This window comes from Canis lupus, chromosome 27 (assembly GCF_048164855.1).
Source record: "Canis lupus baileyi chromosome 27, mCanLup2.hap1, whole genome shotgun sequence".
Taxonomy (NCBI): domain Eukaryota; kingdom Metazoa; phylum Chordata; class Mammalia; order Carnivora; family Canidae; genus Canis; species Canis lupus.
The window spans coordinates 7935618-7948048 of NC_132864.1; the positions used below are offsets into that span (position 1 = coordinate 7935618).

Genomic DNA, 12431 nt, shown 5'->3' on the forward strand with positions numbered 1-12431 from the left:
AGGGAGGGGGTTTCCCAAAAACAAGCAGGAAGGGATGAGGGGACGTAAGTGACATATCACAGATGATGAACGGATGCTGAAGGGATGCATCCTCTTTAAAAGATCATGACTATAAGCTTATTACTTCAAAATAAGCTAAGAGAAATTATTAAGATAATCCAAGATACTTAAAAAATAAATCAGGTCCCCGAAAAGTCATTTGATGACACTTTTAAAACACAATGACTTTCATAAACTCTGACCAAATAATATCCCATTCCGATTTCTTGGAAAGAAGACATTGTTCATACCACAAACATGAAGATGTTCATTTATGCAAAAAAAAAAATGTTAACAGTTAAGTTGGTTAACAATTATTTGAAAAATACAGAATCATTTGTAATGCAGTGTGTGACAGTCCAGGGCTCGCTGCCTCCTCCCTGCAGCCCTGCAGGTGGAAACCCCACCCCCACCCCGGGTGTGGGCAGCCGGGAGCGATGGGCCTGAGGTTGGTAGCTCCCCTCTGACCGCCCCACTCGGAGGTCTGAGACCCTGCCTCCCACCACACCCACCCTAGGCCAAGAGTCAGCAGCTCCCACAGAGGACAGTATCCCAGATCCCAGCCAGCGTGGGGACAGGACACGGCCTCTGGAAGGGAGACGCCACGGCTAGAGCGTCTGGTGGAATGTGAGATCCTAGGTGGAGGAAGTGACGGCTGGGAACCAGAGCGTTAAGTCACCTGTGTGTTCACGGTTCTGTGTTACGACAAAGTTTACCTCCTCATCCAGCCGTGTAGCTACGGGGACTCCAATCACAGACGCTCAGGTCCCAAGACCCCAGGCCTCCAACTTACCTGCCCCTCAGCCTGTTCCGGTGGGACAGCAGTGGCACGGGGGTGTCCTACAGGGTGACGGGCAGCCGCGGCCACTCACCGGGGACCAGGCCGCTCACACGAGTACAAGTGAGAACCTGCCCCACGCGGGGCGCCTGGGGGCTCAGCGGTTGAGCCCCCCACTCTTGGTTTCGGCTCAGGTCGTGATCTCAGGGTCATGAGGTTGAGCCCTGTGTCTAGCTCCGTGCTCAGCGGGCAGTGGGCTTGGGCTTCTCTCCCTCTGCCCAGCCCCGCCCCCCACCCGGCTTTTGTGCTCTCTCTGAACTAAATCAATCTTGAAGGTGGCTCAGTGGTTGAGCATCTGCCTTCAGCTCAGATTGTGACCAGGGTTCTGGGATCGAGTCCCGCATCGGGCCCCTTGCATGGAGCCTGCTTCTCCCTCCACCTGTGTCTCTGCCTCTCTGTGTCTCTGGTGAAATAAAATCTTTTAAAAGAATAAATCAATCTTAAAAAAAGAAAAAGAACATGCTGTACATGGTAACCCTACTGAACAAAGGACCAGTCAGCTCCTTCATATTAACACAGTGTTTTGAGGGATCTGGGCTGTTATGTGGGTTTTTTTGTGGGGAGTGGTTTGTTTTCAAGTTCTCAATTTCCATTTTGTCACCGCAGTTTCTGATTAGCCCTACTTTCCCCCCAGATGTTCTCCCTTTAAATCCAACCCCAACATCACCAGTCAATATTTTTCAAGCTCCAAAGGGAAGCATAACACATTACAACCATCTGAAGAAGGTGTGAGAGTACACACTGCACTTTGTATATCCTCGAAAATGCAAACTATGAATTCGCAGAAGTGGCAGCAAGGAAGCTATTGAATAAAGGATGTACCCAGCATGTATTGGTGTCTTTGCATCTCGTACCAGGTCACCCACTGGGCACAGGATGTTGAAGACACTATGGCAACACAGACACACGCAACTTTTTAAAAAAATAATTTTGATTTTCCATCTATTAGGATTTGGTAAAGCAGAGCACATCTTTCAAAAGTTAAAATAAAAAGCATGGCTGTGTGAGAGCATCTGTGAGGCTCAGTTGGTTAGGCTTTTGGCTCTTGGTTTCCAATCAGATCGTGATCTCAGGGTCATGGGATCGAGCCCTGTTTCAGGCTCGGCACTCAGCAGGGCATCTGTTTGATATTCTCTCCCTCTACCCCTCTCCCTCTGCACTCGTTCTCTAAAATAAATCAATCTTAAAGAAACAAAACAAAACAAAAACCCCAAAACCACAGCTGTTTGACCAGCATGGAGGTGAAAGAGCACAGCAGTTCTAAGCATTTGGAAATAAATTCCCTTTTTAACTCTGGAAGATGCATGGAGAGGAGGAACACGCAGAAACGGGGCTGACAAGGCCCATCAGCTGCTACAGCCGCCCAACCACACTACGGGTTCCTAGCAATTGTCAAAAGTGGTGTAAAACTATCTGGCCTAGAAACACCCATAGTAAAAGTGAAAAACGATCACAAAACAGTATTTTCCATAATCCTGCTTTTTTGGGGTAACATCTCACAGAATACATGAGCAAACATCAAGTTACCACCCAACAGTAAGAAATATGATGAGTGTATGTTTCAACTGTCCAAATCCTCAACTTTTAATGTATGAAGTATGTAACTATTTTCACTTTGGAGGAAAAAATAGATGTGTCAGGGAATGAAGAGTGAAAAGCCAAGTTCCCTCACCTCAGCACTGCCCATCTGTTCGCCCAATAGTGTGGCTTCCCAAGGATCGGACACTGATGTCACATGTCAGTAACCTCAGGTATCAGTAATCTCCCACGGGTGCTATGGCTCGGGGCGGCAGGGATCCTGCCCTTTCACCTACAGGGCAGACGTCCGTGCAGCAGCTGAGCTGTTGCACTCAGCCTCAGTGTCCACCAGCTGAGAGGCCGAGGACAATGAGATGTCTGTGGGACAGGGAATGTTATTCAGCCTCAGGAAGGGGAATCCTACCGTTCAGACATTGATGAAACCAGAGGACACTGTGCTCAGTAAAATAAGCCAGATGGACAAGCGGTGTGTAGCTGTGATTCGACGTGAGATCACACTGAAAATGGATTTCCAATGATCTTATTACACAGGTAACAGAGGTGGACATGGTGAACGGTGGTAACCAGTCCACGTAAATCAAGCTATCACATTGCACGCCATAAACCTCAATTTTGGTTGCCCATCACATGTCCAAGAAGATGGGAGGAAAAGGAGTTAATAAAAAGTTGGACCCTGGCATTCAGTATACGTTCATTCAGGTTGCTGCTGCACGTTTGCTGGACTAGTGGTTTGGTCATGACCATATGTCAACCTACCTTCCCTGCAATATTACAGCATGGAGGGGACCTCAGTGGGCTGGGACTGGATGGCCACTAGTTCCTGGGCACCCACGCCTGCTGCCAGGACAAGCTTTAAAATGCTTCTGGATCCCTCGGGTTCCCACTGTGCACTGAATCCTGGATTTGCTGTTGGGCTCTGGACACCCTCCACTCTCCAGCTGGCCACAGGGCAGGGCTGTTCCCTTCACCTCAAAGCCTTTTCTCCTCTCTCCAACCCCTTCCCAGGGACACAGCCCCTTTCAGAGGAGTCTGGTTCCGCAGATCAGCTCAGTATGGTCCTTGGCTGCCCATCTCCCCACTGGGACGCAGCATCACCAAGCACAGGGCTCAGGATGTGTGCAATCCTCTGCCTACATCTTAAAAGGACAGCTTACCTGTAATGGTTCCTATTGTTTTTTTTTTTAACTTATTCATGAGAGATGTGAAGAGAAGGAAGGCTCTCTGCGGGTGGGGGCGGGGGAGCTGAGGCAGGACTTGATCCCAGGACCCCGAGATCACGCCATAAGCCCAAGGCTGACACAACCACTGAGCCACCCAGGCGTCCCTCCTACTCTACTTCTTGAAGGCAGGCAACTGGAAGCCGACTAAATCCAAGGCTCCCCTCCTTCCACCTCCCACAGCGGAGTGGAGGCACGACCGACCCTGGATCCCCGTGTCATCATGCACACTTTCCCTAAGACCCCAAGCTGGGATACATGCAGAGGACACTGCAAACTACAAACTCCAGGGAGACCCTCCCCGCCCCCACCATTCCACCCAAACCTCCATGTTCTCCCCCTTGAAACCTCTCGAAAAATGTAATGGGAAGGACAGGGCAGAGCAAGGAGCATCCAGTGAGGGGGACAAATCAAATGCCAGCTGACCCTTCCACCATGGCCACAGGGGCAGCTGAGCCAGTGCACATTGCCATATGAGACTACAGGGGCAGGGAAACATCCGCCAGGGACACAGGACCCTGAGCATGGTCTGCAGTGCTTAGGCCCACCTTTTACTCCAACAAGGCTCCAGGTCTCAAGGTCAGGGTGGGGGCACCTGTCTCTTGTCCCTTTAGAATCAGGCACAAAGCCTGCAGCCCCAACATGGTCAATGGTGTCACACCTGCTGAGGCTGGTCCCACATGTATACCTAACCAAGCCAAACCAAAGCAACCTTCAGCCCTGTGTTCACCTCATTTCCTAAGACTAAAGTGATGTTCATAAAAAACAAATTCTCAAGTTGCACTTCTCAATCAAGAAAGTAGTTTTTTGAAGTTTAATATATTTCTGCAAACCTCTGCCCTTTCCTGACCTGCCGAGAAGATGAAGAACCCACTGTGTACACTGATGGGACCAGACACCTTGCCCTCATCTTACCAGTGCTCTGTATTAATTCTGCTTCATTGTGAGGTCACCAAACAGGACAGACGCCACCCAAAGGAACGAACTCTCCACACATGACATGAAGCAAACTGTGCTGGCTCTCACTGCTTGTGCTTGGACAGACCTGTCCTTGTCCACGTCAACAGAGCCACGGCACAGGCTCTCAATTCAACGCTCCCCCATCACATCAGATTGCAATAAATGGAGGGAGAAGCATCCCCCACATGTATAACCTGCAGAGAAACACACCCTCACACGAAGGGAATCCCTGCTAAAGATCCAGCGTTTCCCAGGGAGTACTAGAGATGATTCAGAAAATCCAGACAAAAAGAAGCAATATATTTTGCAGCAAATTTTTCTTTCAGTAAGACTTGTGAATTCTCTCCCATCCCATTTTCAACAGGTAAGTGAAGTAGCTTCCAAATTTAACAGTTACATTTCAGATTTAGTCACGTCACACACACTTGCATTCCACACAGGTCACAAACACATATGCCTCCTATTACGTATCTGAAAAAGGTTTCATCCCAATGATGGGAACGATCTTTTCAAGTCACTTAAAATCTGGTTTTGAACCTAATATAGTGTAACATTTACAGTAATTGAAGTACATCTATTGATACATTTACTCAATATTGAAATTTATTAAATTCTACCCTCTGTATTTCATTTTTCCATATATTTAAGCAACCCCTTCCTACCTTCTTTTTAGGTAAGAAAGTAACCATTTAAGGAGAAATGGACATCTAAGGAACTTTGGTAAACAACCATAGCAGTGCTCAAGTGAGCATAATAGTTTAAGACTCCTAACTGCTACAGTATAGCATCAATGGGGTCAAAACTGAAGACAGACTCCACTCGTTCTTAAATGTGTAAATCATACAAAGATAAATGGTTTGATCCAACGAAACCTTTGCAATGTTTCACGTTTCAAGAAGCCATTCTAAGATCTACTTTTCTATTTAGTGTTCGTGCCTTTGAATTGGCCACAAAAATCCTTCAGAAAAAAAAAAAGCATCAAAGCTGTGAGATGCCCAACTTAAATCCTTACTCTTCAGCATCTTTAACACTCAGAAATACTTGAAAGCAGCGGGTAATCGTGGAACATCTTTCTAGAGTACCAGCTTCACATTAGACGTTAACATTAAAACAAAATCAAATCAATGCATAACTTACACTCATTTTTAACAAATGAGACTCCTGTCAAGTCCCCACCGTCATCTGTTATCGTTCTACCAGATTCTGAACATCCCTACATGAGCACGGTTACTTGTCACAAAATAATGTTAACTGTAATTCTTAAAATGCCTATCCGAAATGTCTAGTAGTTTTGTTCCAACAGGTCACAGAAGTCCAAAGCTCTTCCCCAGGTGACACCACCCAGTCTGAAGGCAGATGCGACGGGCATCGTTTTAGCTTCACCACGGATGCTCACCCCTCTAACAATCTACCAAACGGAATACTGCTGACGTCTGCCCTGTCACCTGTGTGAGAGGATCCAAATGTACAAATAGACAAGAACTTAACCTGCAAAGATTCAAATTAAGGGAGAATAGCAAAGGCCAGTTCAACAGTAACGTGGCACAACTTTTCCTGTTAGTGGTTTTAAGATGCTTACCAAACAAGGGAGGAGTTCATTGGCTTAGATATTTGAAATACAACTTTATTCTGATTCTAAACGAAAAGGAATGGGAATGACAGTGACAAACGAGATTTCACCACTGGATATTGTGATGGGACTGTAGCAGTCTCATTATCTGAAACTCAGGAAGGAAACAACTGCGTTCCAAAACAGCTAAGTATGCAGGTCCAAAAAAATGAAGGTACTGTTTAAACTGCCACATTCACTCCGAAGCCCATTCATCTCCTTCAGCATCCCAAAGATTAAGCACATGTTCTGCTCAGCTATATAATAAAAGTGGCAAACACGCTGCACCACTGACATCACAGGACAGTTGCCTATAAAACTAGACTTCTGACGCTGGCCTCCAGCTGCACTTCTCACAGGTCATCATCCTCATCCGGGAGCGCGGTCGTCTGAGCAACCTGGACAGAGACACAACGTCAGGACACCATGGGTTAGAGCCGTCAGGACACGGGACACCCAAGAGACCCCACTGACGGACCCATCTGCCACCTACCTCTAGATCGTGCTCGTACTGTGCTGCCAGAGCTGGATCCATGACCACCTCTGGGGGGGCAAGAGCAGGCATGGCGACAAACTCCAGGTTAGGGTCTCCAATTAGTTTTCTAGCAAGCCACAGGAACGGCTTCTCAAAATTGTAGTTACTTTTGGCAGAAATGTCATAGTACTGTTCCATAAAATAAAATAAAATAAGTTTTTAAAAATCTACTTCTTGAGGATCATTGAAATGTTTAAAACTAAAAATAGTTTTTCCATCCATACCACAGACACAATTTCCTTTAGTGGATCTATTACCGTAGTTTCATCTTAGAGAAAAACAATTAAGTTTTAAAAAACATACCTGAAGGTTCTTCTTTCGGTGGAAGACGATAGATTTTGCCTTAACTTTTCTGTCCTTAATATCCACTTTATTGCCACAGAGCACAATGGGGATGTTCTCACACACTCGTACCAGATCTCTATGCCAGTTAGGCACATTCTTGTAAGTAACCCTTGACGTTACGTCAAACATTATAATGGCACACTGGGCTGAAACAGATGTAGGAAAACTGTTACACATGTATGACTTCTTGCACAAATGAGGAACGCTAAGGAGCACGGGCTAGGGGACAGGCCCAGTCTGGCTACCTCTGCTTCTGCACTCACTACACCCCAATGTCTCTCTCTTCCAAGTTTAAGGATCTCCAACCACTGTAATACGTAACAAGATTTAAAGTTTCATTTTCTGTGTGAGTGTGAACTACCAGCCTAGCTTATCAAATCTCTCCCGTAATACTTCATTAATTCCGTCCCATCCCAGAATCTCAAGTAGACTACCGATAGAGCAGCACCCTAAGACAACTGGTCTCCTCTATTCTGAGGATCTCAGAACCTGCTCTTTAAATGATCCTAAACTACACAAAAGTATGTTATTCTGCCTTAAAACACGCAGGCCTACATACTGACCTATGAGGAACACAATTCTAATATAATTGAGACAACAAACCGAAGTATGTACAGTCTAGGAGTTTCCTAATTAAACACTTTTTAAGAAGAAAAAAAAAAAGCTGTGTATCTGTAACATAGCAAAGGATGCAAAACATGGAAGGACTCCCAATCATCTTTCATCACAAGAGATCCCAGATGACATTTTCTTCCTGTCTTTATCTGCCACTCTACAGTGCCCTTGAGGGAAAAAAACAAGCAAAAAAACCCCCAACCAGCCCCAACGACTCCGGCAGCCACAGCAGCACCTCGTGGGATGCTCATTGTCTTAGGTGAGGAGCCCGCTCCGGGTCCCGGCTCCAGGCTCCAGGCTCCAGGCTCGGCGCTGCGCCCATCATGACACAGCACGCGGCAGCCGCCGGCCCGCCCTCACCCACCTTGGATGTAGTAGCCGTCCCGGAGCCCGCCGAACTTCTCCTGGCCGGCGGTGTCCCACACGTTGAACTTGATGGGGCCCCTGTTGGTGTGGAACACGAGGGGGTGGACCTCCACGCCCAGAGTGGCTGCAACACAAGCACGGCCGTCAGGTCCGCTCGCGCCCCGCTCCCGGGGGCCCCCGCGGCTCCCCCCACGTACCTACATACTTCTTCTCGAATTCACCCGTCAGGTGACGCTTCACGAACGTGGTCTTGCCGGTGCCGCCGTCGCCAACCAGCACCAGCTACGAGACAGGACGCGGTCGCGGGGGGCGGGGGGGGGGGAGGGGAGGCCCCGGCGCCCCCCGGGCCGCGCCGCCCCGCTCCCCCCGGCCGCCCCCGCGCACCACCCACCTTGAACTGGACTTGGGGCTCTCCCTGGGCAGCCATAGCGCTGGTGCTGCGGGGAGACAGACGTGGGACGGCTGGCGGCGGGGCCCGGGCCCACATGGCCGGCCCGCCCCACGTGCCCGGGCCCACAAAGGGGCTCCGGCGGCCGGGCCCCACGCGCGCACGCCCGGGCCGGGGCGGGGGCCGCGGCGCGCTCCCGGCGGCGGGCGGGCGGGCGAGCGGCGCTGCTCCGGCGGCGGGTCTGGCGGCGCGCCCGTGGGGGAGGGAGGCCGGGAGGCCGGGGCGGAGGCCGGCGCGCGGGGCGGAGGCCGGGGCCGCCCGGGGCCCCGATCGCGCGCCCCCCGGCCCGCGCCGCCCCGGGGCCGCCGCCCGCCCGGGCCCACCGCGACTGGCGTCCCGGCCACGGTCTTCGGCCTCTACGGCAGGGGACGGCGAGAGCCCGACGGCGAGAGCCCGCCGCCGCCGCCGCCGCCGCCCCGGCCCGCACGACTGCCGCCCGGCCCCGGCCCTCGCCCGGCCCTCGCCCGGCCCCCGGCCCCCCGGCCCCCCGGCCCCCCGGCCCCTGGCCCCTGGCCCCCGCGGCCCCCGCGGCCCCCGGCCCGGCCCCGCTGCCTTACCTTCCAGAAGCGTCTCCGGCCCGTCTGACTGAGGGCTGGAAAGATGGCGGAAGCGCAATTCAAATGCCCGGAGACGCAGCCGACGCCGGCGCGCGCCGGGGGGGGCGGGGCAACGGCGCCGCGTCGCTCCCACGTGGCCCGGCGTGCGCGCGCACGCACGCCGCGGGCTCGGCCGGCCACACCCGTCGGCCGGGCGCGGAGGGGAGAGTCGCGGCGGGGCGGCAGTCGCGCTCGGCGCGGGCGCGCGGACGCACGCCGGCTCGCGGGGCCACGTGCGCCGGCCCAAGGGCGGGTTCCAGCGCGCGCATGCGCCGACGCCGACGCGGCGCGCCCAGCTGCGGCCGCGCCACGACACTGGGAGGAGAGCGCAGGCCTCTTGGGCGGGAAAGTCGCGGGGAGCGGCCGACACAAAGCCCCGGGCCTCCGGGCGTGGGGCCTCGCCGTGGGCGCGCGGGACGGTGCGCCGCGGGGGAAGCGGGCGCGTGCGGAGGCCTTGGGCCCTGCCCCTGTGGCCCTGCCCCTGTGGGCTCTCGCGGCACCCCGGGCGCTCCGACCCGCACCCTCTCCCGGAGCCGCCCGTCCATCTGCCACCTGCCTCCCCCGGGCCTCCATCACCCTCTCGGCCGCTTCCTGCGCCCCCGGCCCGGCCCGGCCCCGGCCCTTCCTCCCAGACCCCGGTCCGCAGAGCCTGCCCTGGGCCCCCGCCGCACCCCCTCCTCTCACCTGGACCCCGCGGGCCCCTGCCTTGCGTTTCAGGCCCCCCCACCGCCCACACCCGGTGTCCCTGGCTCCAGCCAAAACCTTACTTGGGGGTAAAGGGTGCAAAATCGATGCTTTTTCTCACCCTAAAAGGCAGCCACCCTTTTGTTAAAGCATTTCCTTGGTCAGCAGCCTTTGTGACTGTATCCTGCGCACAGGATGACGAAATCGTGTTTTCAAACCTGGCGGCTCGCATCCCAGTTACAAATTTGGATGCAATCGATGAGTATGTAGGTTCCAGACTGTGGAGACAATAAAGCTGGCAAGAATGCAGACGAGATCCATGCACTCAGAAGTCACATGCTGCTGGGGATGCCCACCTCGTAGGGCCGGTGTAGGCAGAAAGTAAGATGAGCCACAAGCTCAGCAAGTGTTGACAGTTAACTACTATTCATTCTCAGCAAGGAAGTGGGCCAAGTGGAGTCCTCTAACCTCTTACCCTAAATCTAGGGCCAGTTTTTGGCATTTGTGTGGACAGCCACAGATTCTCCATAACCCAGATCCTCTCGGCCCCCTCTGCAAGCAAACATCCGCACTCGCGGCAAGAGTAGTACCGCTGGTGGCCCCATCAGAGTAGTCTGGTTGCTCAGGAAGGATTCCACCGTGGGGACTCTTCCCAGAGCGCAGAGAACCCAGATGACGGAGGAGGAGTTAGCCACTTAGTCTTCAGTGCCCTTTGCAAGCAAACCTATTGGGAACACAAGTGATGCAAATTGGGCACAACACTTGGGCGAATCTGCCTGCTGGGAACTCCAATCCCACTGCTCTCCAGGACCCTCAGGAAAACACCAAACAGATCTCTATGCTGCTTGGGTGTGACCATTGCTTTGGCCTCTCTGGAAAGCAGGAACTGATAAAACATGAGTGCCGAGAGCTGGCGACCCTGTAACTTCCACTTCTAGAGAGATTCTCTGGAGTTAAACTCACACATATGCACAGGGAGACAGTATCTCAAGCGTTCGCTACAACATTATGGCAACAAAAAATGCAGCTTCCAGAGATACCCATTGGTAGGGAAACTACAAATATTTAACTATTACAGTATGCCATCTGAAAGGAAGCAAGTTCATCTGTATCAACAGGGTTAGATCTCAAAGGATAATGTTGAGAAAGAAGGAAGTTCAAGAAAGATGTGATAATGGTCTTAAATAGTCCACAGTATATGTAGTTTTATAGAGAGATTGTACGGTACAATACCATTTATGTACACTTTTATACATATTAGTTCTTGAATGTTATGTAGGTAATTTTTTTAATTGATTACAACAATATACACGGAATCATGAAGCTGTTGTTTCGAGAGACAGTAGGAAGGGGTATGATGGGGCGAGCAGAACAGTCACAGAAGATTCCCTCTCTTCTGTTAAAAGAAGGTAATTGAAGCAAACAGGACAACATATTAACCACCGTGTAGCTCCAGGTGGTGAGAACACCGGTGCTCCCACCTTCTGGCATTTTTTTTTTAATTTTTTTTTATTTATTTATGATAGTCACAGAGAGAGAGAGAGCGCGGCAGAGACACAGGCAGAGGGAGAAGCAGGCTCCATGCACCGGGAGCCCGATGTGGGATTCGATCCCGGGTCTCCAGGATCGCGCCCTGGGCCAAAGGCAGGCGCCAAACCGCTGCGCCACCCAGGGATCCCACCTTCTGGCATTTTTGAAAAATATTTCTTCCCACCAAAAAAAAAATCCAAGAGGAAATCTGTCAAATATGGATATTAGTTGTTCTCCATGCTTAGCATTCTAAACGGAGCTCCTGGTGGTTTAGTTTGTTCATTAGCTGCAGATGTCATTAACTGGCCCTGTCCCAGAACTTCTGAAGATGATCATCTCAGAGAGCACATGAAAAAAATGGGAACACATACTCTGGCTGACATAGATAATGAGTTTCCCCAGTAAAACTCCCCGAGCCCATCCTTTTTTTTTTTTTTTTTATAAGTTTTTTTTTTATTTATTCATGAGAGACACAGAGAGGTAGAGACACAGGCAGAGGGAGAAGCAGGCTCCCTGCAGGGAAGCCCGATGTGGGATTCAATCCTAGGACTCTGGAATTGTATGACCTGAGCCGAAGGCAGATGCTCAAACACTGAGCCACCCAGGTGCCTCTCCCTCAGCCCTTCCAAATGCTAATGACTTTGCAGTCCACAGGGGGTACTTCTGGTCTCTGCCGCACAACATGGATTGCAACTCCGTGCTTACCCGGTAATTTCAAACTTTGCAGCCAAATGCACTGAGAGGAAACAGAATTATAAAAACCCAGGGATTTCAGCTGTTACCTGTAATTTCCTCAAACATCAGCATTCCTCATTGGCCTTAGTCCTCCTCTCCTTCTTTCTCTCAGTAACAATCTCATTACATATATGATTTTAAAATATATATAGGATTTTTTACCTCTGGGATGTTTGAGAATATGCAGCATGCAGGATGCTCTTCTGTGTGTATTTCTTAAAACCAAGGACATTTTGTTACGTAACCACAGTTCCGTTACCCAAAGCAGGAAACAAAGCCATCTGCAATTGGATCGCCTCCTCTACAGACCAGAGTGCCAGTGGTCTCACTGCTGCCCTAGAGCTGGTTTGAGATTATTTGGGATTACATGTGACC

The 12431-nt window shown here is 51.3% G+C and overlaps 1 protein-coding gene across 2 annotated transcripts; it reads right to left on the reverse strand.

Moving 5' to 3' along the window:
- Positions 1–6196: 6196 nt before the first annotated feature.
- On the reverse strand, positions 6197–9180 carry RAN (RAN, member RAS oncogene family). Of its 2 annotated transcripts, none has more exons than XM_072802103.1 (7): positions 9069–9180; positions 8455–8500; positions 8261–8345; positions 8062–8187; positions 7041–7228; positions 6696–6866; positions 6197–6600 (listed from the first exon to the last, which is right to left on the reverse strand). In XM_072802103.1, exons 2-7 carry the CDS (start codon positions 8488–8490, stop codon positions 6556–6558), a joined length of 651 nt encoding a protein of 216 aa, XP_072658204.1. In that variant the 5' UTR covers positions 8491–8500; positions 9069–9180; the 3' UTR covers positions 6197–6555. The 2 variants fall into 2 exon arrangements, with proteins under 2 accessions (XP_072658204.1, XP_072658205.1); XM_072802104.1 differs by having other exon boundaries at positions 8455–8525; positions 9069–9128.
- Positions 9181–12431: the final 3251 nt, after the last annotated feature.

Excerpts from the sequence above, each read along its gene's own strand:
- RAN (XM_072802103.1), bottom strand. The coding sequence starts at position 8,490 with ATGGCTGCCCAGGGAGAGCCCCAAGTCCAGTTCAAG. Across the intron at positions 8,188-8,260 it reads ATTCGAGAAGAAGTATGTAG|CCACTCTGGGCGTGGAGGTC; the intron begins GTACGTGGGGGG and ends CTTGTGTTGCAG. Across the intron at positions 6,601-6,695 it reads AGTACGAGCACGATCTAGAG|GTTGCTCAGACGACCGCGCT; the intron begins GTAGGTGGCAGA and ends GTCTCTGTCCAG.